This window comes from Pimephales promelas, chromosome 3 (assembly GCF_988280905.1).
Source record: "Pimephales promelas chromosome 3, fPimPro1.hap1.1, whole genome shotgun sequence".
NCBI classification, from domain to species: domain Eukaryota; kingdom Metazoa; phylum Chordata; class Actinopteri; order Cypriniformes; family Leuciscidae; genus Pimephales; species Pimephales promelas.
In genome coordinates, this window is record NC_142771.1 from 373,033 (window position 1) to 392,309 (window position 19,277).

The 19,277-nt window shown below is 43.1% G+C and overlaps 1 protein-coding gene and 2 long non-coding RNA genes across 3 annotated transcripts; all 3 read right to left on the minus strand.

Annotated features, from left to right (window-relative positions):
- Positions 1-14,081: 14,081 nt before the first annotated feature.
- Positions 14,082-15,018, minus strand: LOC148981798 (uncharacterized). The gene is made up of 3 exons (XR_016155273.1): positions 14,924-15,018; positions 14,739-14,807; positions 14,082-14,629 (listed from the first exon to the last, which is right to left on the minus strand). It is a non-coding gene; the product is annotated as an uncharacterized LOC148981798 (long non-coding RNA).
- Positions 15,019-15,324: 306 nt separating this feature from the next.
- LOC148981799 (uncharacterized) lies at positions 15,325-15,955 on the minus strand. The gene is made up of 2 exons (XR_016155274.1): positions 15,483-15,955; positions 15,325-15,401 (listed from the first exon to the last, which is right to left on the minus strand). It is a non-coding gene; the product is annotated as an uncharacterized LOC148981799 (long non-coding RNA).
- Positions 15,956-16,807: 852 nt separating this feature from the next.
- On the minus strand, positions 16,808-18,735 carry LOC148981800 (uncharacterized). The gene is made up of 2 exons (XM_089129328.1): positions 17,342-18,735; positions 16,808-17,238 (listed from the first exon to the last, which is right to left on the minus strand). The coding sequence occupies exons 1-2, from the start codon at positions 17,733-17,735 to the stop codon at positions 16,808-16,810; spliced, it is 825 nt and encodes a 274-aa protein (XP_088985454.1). The 5' UTR covers positions 17,736-18,735.
- Between the last annotated feature and the right edge of the window lie 542 nt (positions 18,736-19,277).

Genomic DNA, 19,277 nt, shown 5'->3' on the forward strand with positions numbered 1-19,277 from the left:
CGGGCGGACGGACGACTTGGGCGGGCGGACGGACGACTTGGGCGGGCGGACGGACGACTTGGGCGGGCGGACGGACGACTTGGGCGGGCGGACGGACGACTTGGGCGGGCGGACGGACGACTTGGGCGGGCGGACGGACGACTTGGGCGGGCGGACGGACGACTTGGGCGGGCGGACGGACGACTTGGGCGGGCGGACGGACGACTTGGGCGGGCGGACGGACGACTTGGGCGGGCGGACGGACGACTTGGGCGGGCGGACGGACGACTTGGGCGGGCGGACGGACGACTTGGGCGGACGGACGGACGACTTGGGCGGACGGACGGACGACTTGGGCGGACGGACGGACGACTTGGGCGGACGGACGGACGACTTGGGCGGACGGACGGACGACTTGGGCGGACGGACGGACGACTTGGGCGGACGGACGGACGACTTGGGCGGACGGACGGACGACTTGGGCGGACGGACGGACGACTTGGGCGGACGGACGGACGACTTGGGCGGACGGACGGACGACTTGGGCAGGTGTAAAGGTTTGTGCAGGTGGTGGTGACAGCCAGGGAGACGGCCTTGAGCAGGGAAGGGCAGACGGAGACCCAGCCCACAGTCAGGACTGCATCCCACGGCGGCGTCGCAGAATGGAGTAGCCATGGAGTGAAGAGTCCCAACACTACCAAGGGGATTACCAGAGGTGATGGAGGTGGAGCACACCACGTAGCCAGAGAAGCGATGTGGCAGTGAGACACAAAGACCTAGGCGACCGCGACTAGGCCACAGCGCCGACCCCTGAAGTGGAAGCAGCGATCCTGAGGTTAGAGGATGAGCTGCAGCAACCATAGATGGAGGTGGAACCTGAGGGAGGGCGGAGCTATTCAAAGGCGAAAGAGGTGGAGAGCTGTAGGGCAGCGAATGGGCCGCAAGTCCATGGCAAAGAAGATGTAATGTCCAACAGAGGGAGGCCGAATGGCCGATGGTCCACGCTGGAGTCAAGGGTGGTAAGAGAGCACAGCTGCATTCTCACTGGGAAGAACACTGTAGACCAGAATCTGCACTGCTGGAGCCATATCGACACAGTCACTTTGTTTGCAACTGGAGTCTTATCAAAATGAGTCACGGATATCTGTTAGGAATAATCAAGGTTAGGAAAGGGAAACAATTTGAAGGCTTCTGGGATAAGGGATGACATTTTGCTTACCTTTCCATTAAGCACTGATCCAGGTTCAAAATAAGGAACCAGGAGGTCCACAAATCTGACTCTGCCGACTACAAACATAAAAGGACACCATTGCAGATTTAGACACCATTACATCTGCAAGAGAAATTCCAAACAAACAGTGAAGAATATCAACTTTGTGGCTTAAAGTGGATGTCCTGTAAAGATGATAAAGAGTATATGGTTCAGATCAGCCAATAGCTCACCTAATCTAAACCAGAAACAAAGCAAAGCAGAAAAAAACAAAACACAGGACCATCATCCATTTGATCACTGGATGGCAAACAAACCAAGAGTAGTAATGGTGTTGAAGGAAAGCTTCAATGGTTCACAAAGCTTATTTTCACCATCTGTAAAGTTTAGGAAACAACTCCAACATAAAAACAGAATGCTTCTGTTCACTTCAAAGCCTAATGGTACTGACCTGGTTCTTTAAGTCCATCAACAGCAAAGAGAAAAAGAGTGAAAATGAGCTTCTTCCAAACACAAATCTCCCTCACAGCCATGAGGACAGATCAGCCAAGACTAACCCTTATCAAGCCACTCTTCAGACTCTAATAGATCAGGAACGCATTCATCTCGTTAATTCAATTAATTAACCACCACCTGACAGTAATTAATGTTATCATTTGATTAGGAGTTCCAACTGGCATTGATTTGAAACACGACACATTATGGAGGTTAGCGGACGAATTTTCTAGTTGCCATATCAACACTATAGAATTTTAAAAATATATAGCCTATGTATTGAAGATATTACTGAACATTTATTTAACCATAGCAAAAGGAAGTTTCTTGTGTTAATTTTAAACAAGTCTGATATTATTTTATCTTATATCTTGAGATAGTTCTTGAATGCTGGTGTGACAGCAGAAGACAGACTAGCCGGGTTTAAATCCTATATTTAAGAGAACTTTGTCCCAGTTGTGCAGGCGGGGCATGTTGTCACTCTGCGTTGCAATGAGCAAATGATTAGAATTACTGCTTTTCTACTCTATACTTGTATGAACTCTATTGAGAAACCATGAGAAAAGGGGGAATAAATTCTGAGATTCAATGTTCAGAAATTATAAATAGAGGGACGTGACGTCACCGTTGGCCGGAGTGCCTGCAGTTCCTCACAGTGAGTCTCATTCATAAATATGTAAATATGAGAGTGTAAATATGAGAGTGATTTTTGCGTAAAGAGACCTTCCCGAAAACTCTTCTCATGATTTACAAATACATCGTAAACGTCAGATGTCATAGTGAAATGTGTGTGTTAATGAATTCCAACCTGTCGTAAATGGGATGCGCGTGCACGTTCATTCTCAATTACCATAAATCAAGTCCATATCCGACTGACATCTATATATAGGCATATAATAACATGAATGCGAATTTGATTTGATTAACTTCATTGTCTGTTCAGATGTACTGGACAGAAATTCATCTTTGACACTGGCACAACCACCACGTTACAAACCACATAAGAAATAAATAATTAATACACACTGTTATGTGGATAGCAGATGAACCCAATTGCAGAAAGTATGCAAACACATGTAATAGTGAGTCCTATAGGCCTTTCTTTGCTTGTTAATTTTCTAATACTGTTAAGTATGGTTATAATGTTTATCTGTGCTTTATGCTTAAAAAGGAGTGTGTTTTATGGGCATTTATTCATATAAATAATTCCGCTTGGCATACCAGCGTGATGACGTCATCGCGTGCGTCGCATAGTAACCCGCGCACGCACCAGTGATGCTCCATTAGTAGTAAATGCAGAGACGAGAAGCAATCACAAATGCGTCCTTCTCTTCATTGTCTTGTCTTTAACAGGTAACTGCAAATAACACCTCCGATTTAAGCATGAACACACTGTTAATAATATTGGACGAGTTGTGTGTGTGTTTAACGCAGCTGTTTTGCTATAGGAATAATGAGTTATATGAGTTTGTCACGTCGAGCACATGGTTAGCATAAATGCTCCGCGATTAGCGCCAAAAGTCCGCCAAATAACTGATTTAAGTATAAAAACTGTTCTAATCCATAAGGGGTAATATTGTCTAGTGTTATAAATCATTCTTAGTTTATAAACGTGGTCGTTAATCGGCGGTTATGTCTGTAAACTGTGTAATGTGTTACATTTTAGTGACTGTAGTTGAGTGAATTTCACGTGTCTTGTCATTCAATGTAACATGCAGACAACAGACTTGTATGTGTTCTAAATTGAGAAAAGGGAGTGGATTCGTAATGTATGTTACATCATCACTCATATTATTGTTTAGATAAAGGGGATATGTGCTAAAGTTAAAGTGTTTGTATATAAAAGTTATCTATTAGGGTGTCACTTTGGCAATTGTAAACCCTGATTATGCAAAATGTTTACAGCTGTAATATGCATGTACTTTTATCGATTAGTAGTAAATGCAGAGACGAGAAGCAATCACAAATGCGTCCTTCTCTTCATTGTCTTGTCTTTAACAGGAGTACTACAAATTTGGAGGCCCCGCTGGGATGAATGTTCGGTGGAGTGACTCCCTGACTGGCAGAGCCCACTAAGCAACATCATTCCCATTATAGTGATCCAGGCGAGCGACTGTGTGAGACGTTCAGGACGGGTGGAAAAAAAAAAAAAGTTATCTGATTGAGCAGTGCGTGCGCTGGAGTGATCTGATGCCAGCGGCGGTCAAGTCAAGTCAGTAAGTGAAACACCACTCTCATTGGCCGGCCCACATAGCAGCAGAAATGGAGGAGTTTAAACATCTTCAAGAGGAAATTTGTGATAAATTATGCACACTATCACTGGAAAAACTGACAAAACTCAGTGTCTTTCTTCACCTAACACGAGAAGATGAGGCAAACGTGACTCGTTTATTCCTGTTGCGTCTCCTTAGTAACCATTTACTGAGAGCTGAGCTAGAGGATTTAGAAGATGGCGGTATGGCTGAATTGTTAGCAATAAATGACAAACTGATCCAGCTCACGGGAATAACAAGTAAGGTTCCTGAAACAGAGAGGGAGGAAATTGAACTGGGAGATGTTAACACAGCCCATCGGAAAATACCAGAAAGTGGAGAGAGTACAGCTGACTTGTTTTCTACCATGCATATTAGCCCCACAGCATTACAAAATACAGCAGATAGACAGAAATATGCAGTGCAGAACCCAGCTTACTCTTCACCCACATATCAGCGACAAGTGAACGCGACATGGCAGAAAGACTTCAAAATCTCTGGTCTAATAGGAGATCTAGGGCAGAAGGACCGCCTCTCATTCTCCAGTCTGGCACGGCAGATAGAAGGTGGACTTAAGAAGGGCTATGCAGAACAGGAAATAGTAGATTCTGTCATCAGGGCTATCACACCAGGGCTGCAGCTGCGGAGCTATCTTGAGGGGAAGGCGGGGCTGACACTCCCGACGCTAAGGCGGATACTTCGTTCTCATTATCAGGAGAAAAATGCGACTGAATTATATAAACAGCTCACCAAAGAAGTGCAGCACGCTAGAGAAACCCCACAAAGCTTCCTAATTCGAGCTCTTGACCTGAGACAGAAAATTCTGTTCGCTTCTCAGGAGGATGACTCCGGGTTGAAATATGATCCCGCCCTAGTTCAGAATATGTTCTTGCACACCGTCCTGACTGGGCTACAAAATGACCGCATCCAAAGCCACCTTCAACCATACCTTTCAGATCCCGCTGTTCCAGACGAATTGTTGTTGGAGAAACTCAATGTAGCTTGTTCCAACGAATCTGAAAGACAAAATAAGCGAAAATTTGAAAAAAGTGGTACTGTTCATGCTGTACAGTTGAATGAGCCTGCCCCTGAACAAAAGCTTCAGTCCAAACAGTCAAAGTTCGATTTAATGTCACAACTAAAAAGCCTGAGTGATGATATCATACAGATTAAAGAGTCTATCCAGCAACCCTTACCTGTCCCTCAGCAGTGTTTTGCAGTTTACGACAAAGACCCAGCATCAGCAGTGTCCCAACAGACATCGGGATGGACACAAGTCCGAGAGCATCAGACCTGGAAACCCGAGACGACCACATACCAACGGCAGGGAAGCCCATACATGTCTCCACACCAGTTTTCACAAAGCCCACAACAGGTGAGGGAACAGAAAATACCTCCCCCACCTGCCAACCCAGTTCAGTTGTCCACTGTTCCACCAGAACATCCTCTCCAGTCACGTCAACACTATTCAATGATAGAGACGCACCATGGACAGCCGTATATGTATCCTTCTCAGCAGCACCCCATGTCCGTCAACTATGTAACTCAGCCGTCAAACTTTGCAGCACCACAGTATTATCCACAGCAGTATGTGGAGCCACCCCGACCGCATCCTTATCCGTTCCGCCAGTCCCGTCCTTCACGAGCCAGACAATGTTTCCATTGCCAGCAGCGCAACGCAGAGGAACCCTGCACCCATTGTTACCATTGTGGAAGCAGCGAACACTTCTCAGCTGGCTGTAAGACTAAAGGTGCCAGACCTCAGCGTGGAGCTCCGTTAAACAGGAGCGGGTTACCCCCAAGGGACAGGGTGTGACCCGAGCGGCAGAGAAGTCCCCAAAACATGAGCAATGTAGCACTGGCCATCAGAGACAGTTTGAGTCCCAGTCACTTGATAGTACGCTTAATAGTATTTTAACTGCCCCTTGTCAAGTAAACCAGCATTCTGCCATCACGTCCTTAGTGGGAAAACAGTGCCTTGTTACTTGTTATCTACAGGAAAAAAAAACTGAAGCATTATGGGATACAGGCTCCCAAGTATGCATTATAGACGAGAAATGGAAAACCAAACATGCACCTGAAGTGACATTGAGAAATATTTCCGAGGCGACCGAAGCACCAGACAGTCTACGCCTGGTGGCAGCAAATGGAACAAACATGCCATACAGTGGATGGGTGGAGTTGACTTTCAAACTGGCATCCCCTGTAACCAATGAGAAAGAGTTAAACATCCCTGTGCTTGTTTTGAAGGGCCAAGAATTGCCCAGACCTATCGTCGGGTATAACGTGATAGAACAAATAATGAGACAAAGCGGAAGTGGATCCCTAGATGTGACTAATGCTTGTCTGTACAAAACTGTCAGAAGTGCTTTCCCTAGCATAAAGAAGAAAAGTGTACATACCTTCATCAATTTGGTAACTGCTGAGAGGCTCAGCGAGTACGTAGTAAGAACCAGGAAGGAACCTGTGAACATAGAGAAGCACACCATTATGCAAATTCAGTGTCTGGTAAAAATGCCTCACGTGAAACAAGATACAGTGCTACTGTTTGAGCCACACGTTAACCCGATGTATCCAGATGGCCTTGAACTCTTCGACACTCTCTTCCTTCTGGAAAAAGGGGCCCGCCCAATAATCACTATGAATGTGCAGAATGGAACAGATCACGACATCACGCTCGGTGGTAGAACAGAGCTAGGAATTCTGCAGCCAGTTAAATCTGTTTTACCAATGTCAAATGCACAGTGTGAAGCCACAGCATCTGTTACACAGGCCCTACCAGAGATCACTGAGGCATCTCCCGAAACAGATCGATGGGACCCTCCAGTGGATGTGAGCCATTTAACTCTGCCCCAACAACAAGAAGTCAAGAGGATGTTACGTGAAGAGTGTCACGTTTTTTCAAGGTCAGATGACGATATTGGCTGTGTCCCAGGTTTGCATTTGAGTGTCTTACTAAATGATAACACCCCTGTTGCCCGCACATACACATCAGTCCCCAAACCGTTATATCAAGAGATGAAGGACTACTTACATGACCTGATTGCTCAAGGGTGGGTGGCCAAGTCTCATTCCCCTTACTCGTCCCCGATTGTCTGCGTCCGTAAGAAGGATGGCAGCCTCAGGCTATGTATCGATTACAGGGATCTGAACAGCAAAACAATCCCTGATCGCCAGCCAATACCCAGGGTGCAGGATATCCTGGACGGGCTGGGAGGTAATGCGTGGTTTTCACTGCTAGATCAAGGGAAGGCCTACCACCAAGGTTTCATGTCCCCAGAGAGCCAGTACCTGACTGCATTCGCAACCCCGTGGGGACTATACGAATGGATTCGTATTCCTTTCGGCCTTATGAATGCGCCTGCAGCGTTCCAAAGGTTTATGGAAGAGAGCCTGGAGGGGTTAAGAGACAAAATTTGCATACCGTACTTAGACGACATCCTAGTCTTCACTGAGTCCTTCGATGAACAAGTGGAAGCGGTGAGGAAAGTACTGCAGAGGTTGCAGTCCCGTGGAGTCAAGTTAAAACCAAGAAAGTGCGAGCTCTTTAAGAAAGAGGTGCGATATCTGGGGAGAATTGTGTCAGCTGAAGGCAGTCGTATTGATCCCGCAGACACCGTCGCTGTAACGGCACTGAAGGAACAGACACCAAGCACGGTGGGGGAACTACGCAAGATTTTGGGCCTGCTCAGCTATTATCGGCAATACATTAAAGACTTTTCCAGAATTGCCAGTCCCCTCTATGACCTGCTAAAAAGTAACACGGAAGGTGCTGGACCTCAGAGAAAGGAGAGACACAAAGCAAGAAATAACAAACGAAATCATGTGGTTCCATCGAGTAAACTAATTGAGTGGACAGAAAAACATCAGGAGATACTGGAAAGGTTGATCAACTGCTTGACTCAACCTCCGATCCTTGGATTCCCCGACTTCTCTCAACCGTTCATCCTTCATACGGATGCGTCCAACCAAGGGTTGGGAGCTGTCTTATACCAGCAGCAGGATGGCAAGCTGAGAGTAATTGCCTATGGTTCTCGAACTTTGACGGCAGCTGAGAAAAATTACCATCTGCACAGTGGGAAGTTGGAATTCTTAGCTCTGAAATGGGCTATCACTGAAAAGTTCAGAGACTACCTGTACTATGCACCAACCTTCACAGTTTTCAGTGATAATAATCCATTGACCTATGTCCTGACCACTGCAAAGTTGAACGCCACCGGGTGTAGGTGGGTGTCAGAGCTCGCAGATTTTCACTTCACCATCCGCTACCGCCCAGGAAAAGAAAACATAGATGCTGACTCACTCTCCAGGATGCCAGCGGATCTGGAAACGACGATGAGAGAATGTACTGAGCAGTTCTCACCTGACTGTGTGGGAGCCGTGATCCAAGCTGTGGAGTCCCAAGGGAATCCAGATGTGAATTTCGTAGTAGTCTGTCAGAGTGTACTGGCAAGTGCGGAGAAAAATGACGGACACCTCAAACCCCTGTCAAAAGAGGAAATCAGACAAGCACAAAAGGATGACAAGGACATCAGAGTAATAAGTGAACACTTACAAGCAGGATCTAGACCTCCTCAGCAGTGGCGTTCAGTCAACTCGCCAGCCAAAGTTCTTCTGAGAGAGTGGGAAAAGCTAAAGTTAGACGAACATGGCATTCTGTTCCGCCAGACATCACAAAGAAAACAGCTGGTGTTACCGACACAATTCAAAAGAACTGTTCTGAGAGAGATGCATGATGAGATGGGTCATCAAGGACTTGATCGCACCACAAGCCTCATTAGGGATCGTTTTTTTTGGCCCTACATGCAGAAAGACATTGAAAATTATGTTCTGAGAACCTGCTGCTGTATCAAACAGAAAAAACCCTGTCGTGAGACAAGAGCGCCTCTTAAAAATATCAAAACGACCCACCCATTTGAATTGGTGTCCATTGATTTTCTCCATCTGGACAAATGCAAAGGGGGCTATGAGTACATTTTGGTAATCGTCGACCACTTCACTCGATTTGCCCAGGCATATGCCACCACCTCAAAATCAGCAAAGACAGTGGCTGACCGATTATTCAATGATTTCGCCCTGAAGTTTGGGTTTCCATCTAGAATTCACCACGATCAAGGGGGAGAATTTGAAAATCAGCTACTCACCCAACTCAAAAAGTACAGCGGCGTTGCCGGCTCAAGGACCACCCCCTACCACCCCCAGGGGAATGGGCAGGTGGAACGGTTTAACCGGACATTATTGCAGATGCTGAAAACCCTGACTGAAAGACAAAAAGCTAATTGGAAAGATGCATTGAACAAATTGATCTTTGCCTATAACTGTACTAGATGTGACGTGACTGGTTTCTCACCTTTCCAATTGCTGTTCGGACGTTCACCAAAGTTGCCCATCGATGCTCTCTTCGGGCTTGAATCCGACAAGAACTGCCAAAGTTACAGTGAGTACATGGAGAGATGGACAAAAGGAATGCAGGAAGCTTGTGAGATTGCGAGAGAACAGGCAAACAAGTGTGCAGAAAGAAACAAAAGGAATTATGACCAACGAGTGAGGTGTACTGACCTGTTCCCAGGAAGCAGGGTCCTCGTAAAAAACCTGACTCCAAGAGGTGGGACCGGGAAACTGAGAAATTTCTGGGAGGATGAGGTTCATGTTGTCACACGCCAGGTGGCAGATGGCGCTCCAGTCTACGAAGTAAAACCTGAACAGAGTAAAGGTAGATCACGAGTTTTACATCGCAATCTTCTCCTTCCATGTGACCATCTACCTCTAGAGATCACACCAGCCCCAAGTACTAAACCAAAACAAGGACAGCAACCAAGAAACAGAGGGACTCAGCTGAAGCCCGCCCGGGGAAGAGAATGTGAGTCAGAGGACGATAATGAAAGCGAAGAGGATGAATACTACTTTCAAGTGGAGCCCTTCCAGATGAGACCACAGGAAAGCAGTGATTACCTAGAAAAAAGAAATGCGATATCACCACAGTTAGTACCTTCTGAGCCTCGATCTAACTCTCCAGTGGTGGGACCAAGGCCACAGTCACTCCCAGCTGAGTCAGAGATGGACCTCCCAGAGTCTGTACCTGAAGTAAGAAAAGGACCGAATGAAAATGAACCAACTGCTGACCTAACGCAACAAGACTCACCTGATGAAACAGCTGCAGTGCCTTGGCCCAGAGACAGGACCTCCGAGGGGGAAAACGGGTACCAGCTTACCAGGAGGAAACGACGACCGCCTAAAAAGTTTACCTATGACAATCTTGGGTCCCCATCATGCTACACTGTGCAGATAGTGGGCAACAACCACTACCCACACTTTGCATCTAGTGGATTGACCGCTGCGACACCCTGGTCAACACCCCTTTGTCGCCCCCAGCAGTCATATGTGTGCTATTAACTTTAAATTGCACTCACGCGAATTTCACCCCCATAACTAGTCCCTGTGTCTAAGGCGTGAAATGCCACTTTACAGGACATAACCCAGAGACTGTTATTGCCCATAGTGAGAAACTATTGCTAAAATGGACTGTTGTGCAGGTTTAAAAAATGTGGACACTTGGGATCACTTTGAGACTTTCTTTTTGACATTTTTTGAATCTCTTTCTTCCTTGAAGATCTCTTTACCATTTTTTGTGTGAGAACAAATAACATGGACTGTTTTAGGGCTCTGAACACAGCCACGTTAAGCCGGCCTACGCTTCAAATGGACTGTTACACCATTTTCTATCCCATTGATATGGACTGAGAAAAAGAGAGAATGTAAAAAAAAAAAAAAAAAAAAATGACAATGTATACAGAAATCAGATATTTGTTTAGTAACGCTACTAATTAGTATTGCATAATAAGTATCTATGGAAATATAAAGGGATTTTTGAATGTGTTTATTGTCTCATAAGTGTTTACATGTCGGGACGACATTTTATCCTGTAGGGGGGAGTGTAATAGTGAGTCCTATAGGCCTTTCTTTGCTTGTTAATTTTCTAATACTGTTAAGTATGGTTATAATGTTTATCTGTGCTTTATGCTTAAAAAGGAGTGTGTTTTATGGGCATTTATTCATATAAATAATTCCGCTTGGCATACCAGCGTGATGACGTCATCGCGTGCGTCGCATAGTAACCCGCGCACGCACCAGTGATGCTCCATTAGTAGTAAATGCAGAGACGAGAAGCAATCACAAATGCGTCCTTCTCTTCATTGTCTTGTCTTTAACAGGTAACTGCAAATAACACCTCCGATTTAAGCATGAACACACTGTTAATAATATTGGACGAGTTGTGTGTGTGTTTAACGCAGCTGTTTTGCTATAGGAATAATGAGTTATATGAGTTTGTCACGTCGAGCACATGGTTAGCATAAATGCTCCGCGATTAGCGCCAAAAGTCCGCCAAATAACTGATTTAAGTATAAAAACTGTTCTAATCCATAAGGGGTAATATTGTCTAGTGTTATAAATCATTCTTAGTTTATAAACGTGGTCGTTAATCGGCGGTTATGTCTGTAAACTGTGTAATGTGTTACATTTTAGTGACTGTAGTTGAGTGAATTTCACGTGTCTTGTCATTCAATGTAACATGCAGACAACAGACTTGTATGTGTTCTAAATTGAGAAAAGGGAGTGGATTCGTAATGTATGTTACATCATCACTCATATTATTGTTTAGATAAAGGGGATATGTGCTAAAGTTAAAGTGTTTGTATATAAAAGTTATCTATTAGGGTGTCACTTTGGCAATTGTAAACCCTGATTATGCAAAATGTTTACAGCTGTAATATGCATGTACTTTTATCGATTAGTAGTAAATGCAGAGACGAGAAGCAATCACAAATGCGTCCTTCTCTTCATTGTCTTGTCTTTAACAGGAGTACTACACACACAACGTTTATTGATAACAGAAAACTGGGAAAACAAAACCCACGAGGGGCCAAACAACACTGGTCGGGAAAATAAAGACTAATAACACTAGACTAAGACTTTGACATTAAACTATACAGGAACAAGACAGGATTTTACAAGATCACAACTTCGTTAAGACAAGCTCACAAGGTATAGACATGGCGCAGGACAGCAAACACAAGGGGATCAAATAGGGAGAAACAGACAATGACTACGTTTACATGCAGCCAGTTTTCGGGTTATGGTCGGGTTAAGGTCACTTTTGGGGTTTCTGAAACATTAGGGATAAGCCTGCGCCCCGAAGGAAGGATCTCGAAGCAGGAATGGAGGGGATGAGTCTGGGCTGAATATATTGATAATGCCCTTTTCTTCAAAAAAAATGTGAATAGCTCTTGTAATGTGCTGTTTTTGGCCAATGATCTTATTTGCTTCATTGATTACTCGTGTTAGTTCATTCTTCTGTTTCACTGTAATACCATGAAACAATATTATAAGTTAAAACACTTTCAATCATTGATCTATAAACAATGGTTAAGATTTCTTAACTTCCTAAGTAGACTTAAACACTGTCTAGTTTTCTTATGTAGCCCATAAAATCCACATTGTCTTGGAAGGAAAGTTTATCATCAATGATTGAACCAAGATATTTCGCTCTATCTTTACACCTTTTAACATTATTATAATATATTCCTATTTAACACAGATGTCATTTGCTAATTACATAAACTATAAGCTCAACTCATAGCCCTTGGATCCAAAAGAGAGAGTCTCGACTGATGCATAAGGTGTCCTTTAGTAAGTTCCCCAAACCATGAAGCTCAACTCATCTTCATCATCACCATAGCACCGTGAAAACTGTATTGAAAACATATACACATATACACTTGGTTTCACGGTTACACACATCATTACAAAACAAACATTAATTATACATCTAATAAAACCATACATATGGAGAGTATTATGAATGATCAATCATACCTCGCTGCGCTCACAAAGGAATGCAAACAAATTTTGATAATCCCCTTCCGTCATAAACGGGCGTCAAGTTTCAAGTTCATGAATAAAACACGAGATCTCAGATAAAATACACACATGTAGGCTCAAACACACGGCCGCTCCCCATTCACACCGCCAGCTACCCTTAAATGTTCATCATCCCTTGTGCAAAACTACGGTGTCACCAAAAGGACAAATCTCAGTATTACAGGTGCACCAAATTTCCAGTCAATCACATACAAATAACAAAAGCACATGCAAAATATTTGAATAAGTTACAAGATTTACACAAATATTTGACCAATAACCCAACTCAAAGCACACATTAAACTCTCAAAGAGGTCCTTTACAATATATATTTGTGTGGTCCTCGAATGTGTTTGAATATTATCAGCCTTTTCACCGTTTGTATCACTCCGCCGGTCTGTGTTTGCCCAACTTGCATTATTGACTGTCTTTATGAGTGCACAATTGAACTTTAACTTAACAGATTAGTGCCAAAAATATTGATTAGCTAACCTTAGAAAGAAACAAGTTGCTGAAACCAATCTTTAATGCTAATATATAAATTGCTCATTTTCCTCTGGACACAAAAAGATTGCACTGGTGTTTGATTGAAATAACATCTATGTAAAATAATCCTTGAAAGATTTCTCATTAAGGCCATTCCTGTTCGGAATATGGATTGTGTGTCAACAATAAGCAGAAACATTCATTCATCATTCATTTCAACATTTATCCTCATTCTCATATTTAAGAATCTGTAATCTTTTATGCAACATGCTTTTAAATACCATTTTTATGACCTTCAAACACCTTAAAATGCAGAAATGTAGGTCTGAGAAATCCACATTTTCTCGGGGGAGTAAGTGTAGAATGGACAGATGGAGAAGTTCACTCATCACTACCGACTCTCACTGAATGAGACTTAATTCCTATAAAAGGGATGAAACCCCGACTCCAGAAGCTCATCTGAAAGCTGTAGATGACCAGACTCCATCGTTTCCTCATCATCGGTGTGCATACGGTACGAGGTCAGTGCAATGCTCATCATAATAAACCCTTCGCTGCACGTTTGTCTTAGTTGGGAACGTCTGACTAGTTTATGGTCTGTGTGAATCGAAACATTCAGACTTTCACATCAGAACTATGAGGGTAAATTTCAGTTCACAAACATCAATATTTTCTTCTCAAATTCAAATCTACAAGCTCTCGAATTTATTATTTTAAAACAACTTCCCAGCTAACAAGAGCAAGTTTAGTTGTGTGTGTTTCTACAGGAATGGAGGACACAAACACTTTTCTTTAACCCATGATTTGTCTTGCTCTTTATTGTCACATGTGAGAAAAGCAATGACTGACATTTAATTTCGTAACATATTCACACTGCAAATTACTTTAACTATTTTATGGCAGTATAATGAAAGCACTGATGTACTTCTCAGACGGACGTCTCTCTGTAGAAGAAAGCGCTGATATACAAGCTGAAGCAAGAGGATGATGAAGATGAAGGTTTTCAGAGCGGATAATCTCCATCTTTACTGTAGCGGTGATGATATAGAGGAGATCCTGCGCTCTGACCGACGACAGACCAGATGATGATTCACATTCAACAAATATCTGCTCGTTCACACACTCATTCCTCCAAACACCGGATGAAATCTTCCCGTCGGCTCCTGATGTGATGAGCTCATGATCTGTGTCATTAATGTGTATTTGTGAAGGTCTTGTTCTTGTAAAGTTGATCCTGCGGTTTATCTTCTCTTCCTCTGATGGCAGCGTAAGTCACGGTATCATGATCCTGAAAGAACAGATTCTGTCCATCAATGTTTGAACCACAGCGATTATTATTACCATTATTAGAGCATCATTTATCTGAGAGTCAAACTCGTGTGCTGGCGTCGACTCACATCCAGTGATTTTACTGGCTTTGTGTTGAAAGAAGAGACCTCAGAATAAGTCACATCATCTGTCTGCTCCTAAACATCAATGCAAACGTACAGAGAGTCGAGTTTAACACACATCTCTCTCACTATAACATGGAGAATCACACAAAAGCTTTTAAAGCGTAATGTTTGATGATTTAGAGACTCACATCGGCTCTTAGATCAGGAGGAATGGACATGTTGATCGTCTCATACGTCCCTTTATGTTCATCCTCATCTTTGACCTTCAGAATAAACAGTTCAACTGCATGAATGACACTTTATTGAGCTTTAAAGACAATAATCAAATCTAAATCACTGCATTCCTGAACTCACCGCAGAGTCGCCAGTCCCGACTTTATTATCTGAAAACAAGTGCCTCGTGAAATATGAGTATTTATGAACAATCAGAGTTTGTTGAAGCATTAAATGATTGTTGACTTGATATCTCGTTGAGATTGACATTACAGGAGCAGGAGATTTCATATAATCCACATGTTTCTGAATGTGATGTGTTTGTTTGCTCATCTGAACTGTTTTTAATTGTTGTAAAGGAGTAAATGTGAATCTCACCAGCTGTTTTTCTGCAGATCAGCCAGAGAAGAGCAAGAAGGAGAACAGCGACTGCAGCGACAGAAATCCCTATGACTGAAGAAGAGATCGAGCTCAGAGTCAGAGACGGACAGGCCAGACTGAGGACAATTATAGACAGAAGATGTGATTATGAACCTGTGATTGCAGGAGAGTTTGTGCCTGGTGTTGTTGAATCAGCTTGATCTGAAAAGGATGAATGTTAGTTGAGATGCTTCATGGACACGAGGTGAGGCGTAGCAAACCTAGCAGCTTAAACTTTATTTGATCAAACTAAAGCGAGTAATCCAACATGAGAGTCCACACCGCTTGATCCCCAGATGTCATTTCCCTCTGCTCAGAGTACACACGGCCCCTCTCGAAAGAGTGTTAAAGTTAGTAATTCTGGCCGTCTGAGACTAATTTTGCCAATCCCTAAAGATTCCTCTGATTCTGACTATAATCTGAAGTCTTTGATCGTTAGTTTGACATGTTCACCCACAGCCGATTCATGACCGTTGCCATCAGATTTGACCTCAGACGAGGATTTGACTCTCAGTCCTGCAGTGACTTCTTGAATTTTCTTCATTTTTCAAGACGAGTCGTGACCAAAATTACCGTTGGAGATTTATTTGAAGCGGCCATGTCAATCCCGCGTGTAATGCAGCTCACGGACACCAAACAGTCATTCGTTGATGATGTAAAACTCCAGACATATAAACACCAGGGTACTATTACTGTTACTATTATAAACCCGGCTTAATGACAGTTATGAGAAGTTAATGAGATAATTATTGGATTATTAAGTGATGTTTGAGCATTAGTGATGAACACCTGCTGTTAACAAGCAGAATCACTGAAGAACTACAACTGACTTCAGCCACAGCTTTAGATGAAATCAACTGAAGATAAAGAAGACATGAAGGCCCTGTTCACACCAACACGTGTATTTTCAAAACTGCAGATTTGTCGATGCCGTCCGTCCAAACGCAAACGCAGCATCTGGTCAATGAAACCGAACCTTTTTCAAAACTCCTGCCAGGGTGAAGATTTTGAGAAATGTCCCATTTGGTCCTCTATAGACCTATGTGTAACTTTTTTTAATTGATATACAAGGGTTAGGAAATCATTATAATGCAGTTTCAGATGAAATCTGAAGATCTCAGCAGAGGAGAAATAAACAACTCCACAAACAGAATTACCAGCTTCACTTATTACTGATCAGACTGACTTTATTACTGTCATACATTTAAAACTAACAGATGTTGGTGATTTATTGAAAATGTTTGGTCACCATTGTGGTGATCGGTGTTTCCTTTAGTCGGGCAGTTTGACTCTTGGATTTTTATGTGAGTTTGTGGTCTTTGTAACATTGTTTACTGAAACACATCATTTATTGCAAAGAAAGGAACAAAGAGGATCAGGTGATGTAGGTTTTTAACTTCAGAAAGTATAATAATACACTAATCTTATCCCTCACCTGATTAATATTTACCAACAATACTTTCTAGCTCTTCTAACACTGTTTCCTCACCTGAATACTTGACAGTGTATCTGACTGACGTCTGGACTTGATTTCTACGAGTAAGCTGACATCTCCACTCTCTGTTGTCATCTTCATCCAGGAGTGTTGTAGTCAGAGTGATGATACAGTGATCTGGAGATGATGATGATGGTGGTGGTGGTGGTGATGATGATGATGATGATGATGATGATGATATCTGGTATCTGGAGTCTGTCTTCAGATCAACACCAGCCTGATTCACCCACAACAGCTCAAATCCCCCAGAACTGACCAAATTAGCACAGGAGTGTCTAGAATATAAATACAACTGACAGGAGAGAGTCACAGAGCGGCCTGGACTGATCTCAGTCTGTGAGGATGAAGATGATGATGATGATGATGATGAAGACACTGAAACTGAACACAAGACACAAATCACAGACTCTTCAATCATCATCTGAGTTTAAAGGGAGAATCTGCTCTTTTTATATTGAACACATAATCATAAACTCACCATGAAGAACATGCAGATAAACATCAGAATCAGTTCCTTGTTGTTCTCCGTTCACATATTGTCTGCATCTGTATAATCCATAATCATCTTCTGTGACGTTCTTGATGTTCAGAGAGCAGTCAGACTCCAGACTCAGTCTCTCATGTCTCTCTGTGTCTTTATTCTTTATCCCTCCAGTAATCAGTTCAACCCATGAATCTCTGAATCTGTTATAGTAGATCCATGATGTTGATTTGCAGTCAGAAAGAGTTTTATTACAGGACAGAGAGACATCTACACCAGAACTGATGAACACATGATCCGCTCCACTGGTTCCTGAAACACAGTATATCTCAGTGATCATGATGATATAAACAGAAGTATTAAATGATGATATTTGTCCTCTCGACTGCATCTGAGAGTGTTAAAGCTCTGTTGTAAAGCTGCCCAGTTTCGGCTGAGTTTGGATCGCTCTTTGAGTTGTAAGTTGATGCGAGCGCGGATACATGGAGTTACTGGAGCAGTTTTGCTTCTAGACGGCGAGGATGTGGACCATCAGTGTGCTTTTTCTCCCGTAAGTTTGATAAACATCAAGGGAATTACTCGACAGTTGAAAAGGAAACTTTGGCGTTGTTGTTTTTCTTGCAGTTCTGTGAAGTTTACTTCGGCTCTTCCATCCGGCACACTGTTGTCTATAGGGGTCACAACTCCCTCCTTTTACTTTCCCGTATGTATAATGCTAATCAACGGCTGATGCGCTGGCCTTTATTTCTACATATATAAAAGGGAAGTGATGTCACGTGACGTACGTCGGACACACTTAGTTCTGATTTATTTAGTTTACACACACTAGGTTTAGGGGCATGTGCCGTTCGCTGTCATTGTTCTTTTGATAGATAGAGTAGGGAAGTATAGGGAAGACTTTTCTTTCTACATTTTTCTTCTGTATTCGGAAGGTTTAGTTGAAACGGGTGAGAAAGATCCTTTCTGTTTTATTCTTTTCTTTGTGTTGGCTCTGTCCAGTTTTCCCTTTTTCCTCCCCAGATCGCTTCATTTTTCTTCTTTCTCATCATTGCACATAATACATTTGTTCCCCTGTTCTCCTGCTGTTTCTCAGCGGTCTTATTCACTCTCTCAGTGTTTAATGGTAACAATGATCCTGTCTCCTTCTCTGTCTCCCTCTGCTGGACACACACACACACACACACACACACACACACACACACACACACACACACACACACACACACACACACACACACACACATCAGCTGTTTTCTGTTTTCATTCTGCTCATTCCTCTCCACCTGTTCCTCATCTCCTCTCATTATCTTGTCTTCTTCTAAGCCTCTCTTTCTCTGTCTTGTTGTCAGATTGTTGGATGTCACAGTTACTCGTTGGCCAGTGTTTTTACAGTCCTGTCTGTCCTACAGAATAACTTCTACAACTGGAATAAAGCTTGTGAATAAAGGAAGAAATAAACAAGGCAATGAATAAACTACAACCGCAGTTCGAGGAGTCGGGCTTGTCCGGAAAGCACGACAGAATGGATGAAGCGGAGTGTGTGTGTGTGTGTAAAGCTCTCCAGAAAGACAAAGAACTGAAAAGTTGAGTCACAGCCGAAGCTTTAACCTCCGAGTATTTGGTCTGGACAAGGATATGGAAAAAGGATTCATGTGATCCCTCTTTAATGAGTTATTTTTAAGATAAACTGCTTTATAAACCTGAAGTGGTAATTGCACACAGAGTGGGGTCTGTTACAAAACATGGATCGAGACCGATGATCGTCAGGATGCAGAGACGAGATGATGATGACACTGAGTTGAGGAACTTCACTTGTGATTGTCTTGTGATCATCATATCTGTCTTGCAGGATTGCATGCAACAGCTCATCATTAAATGTGTTGCACCAGAAACGACGCCTGCTCCTTTCTACATGTGTAACACATCGCATGTG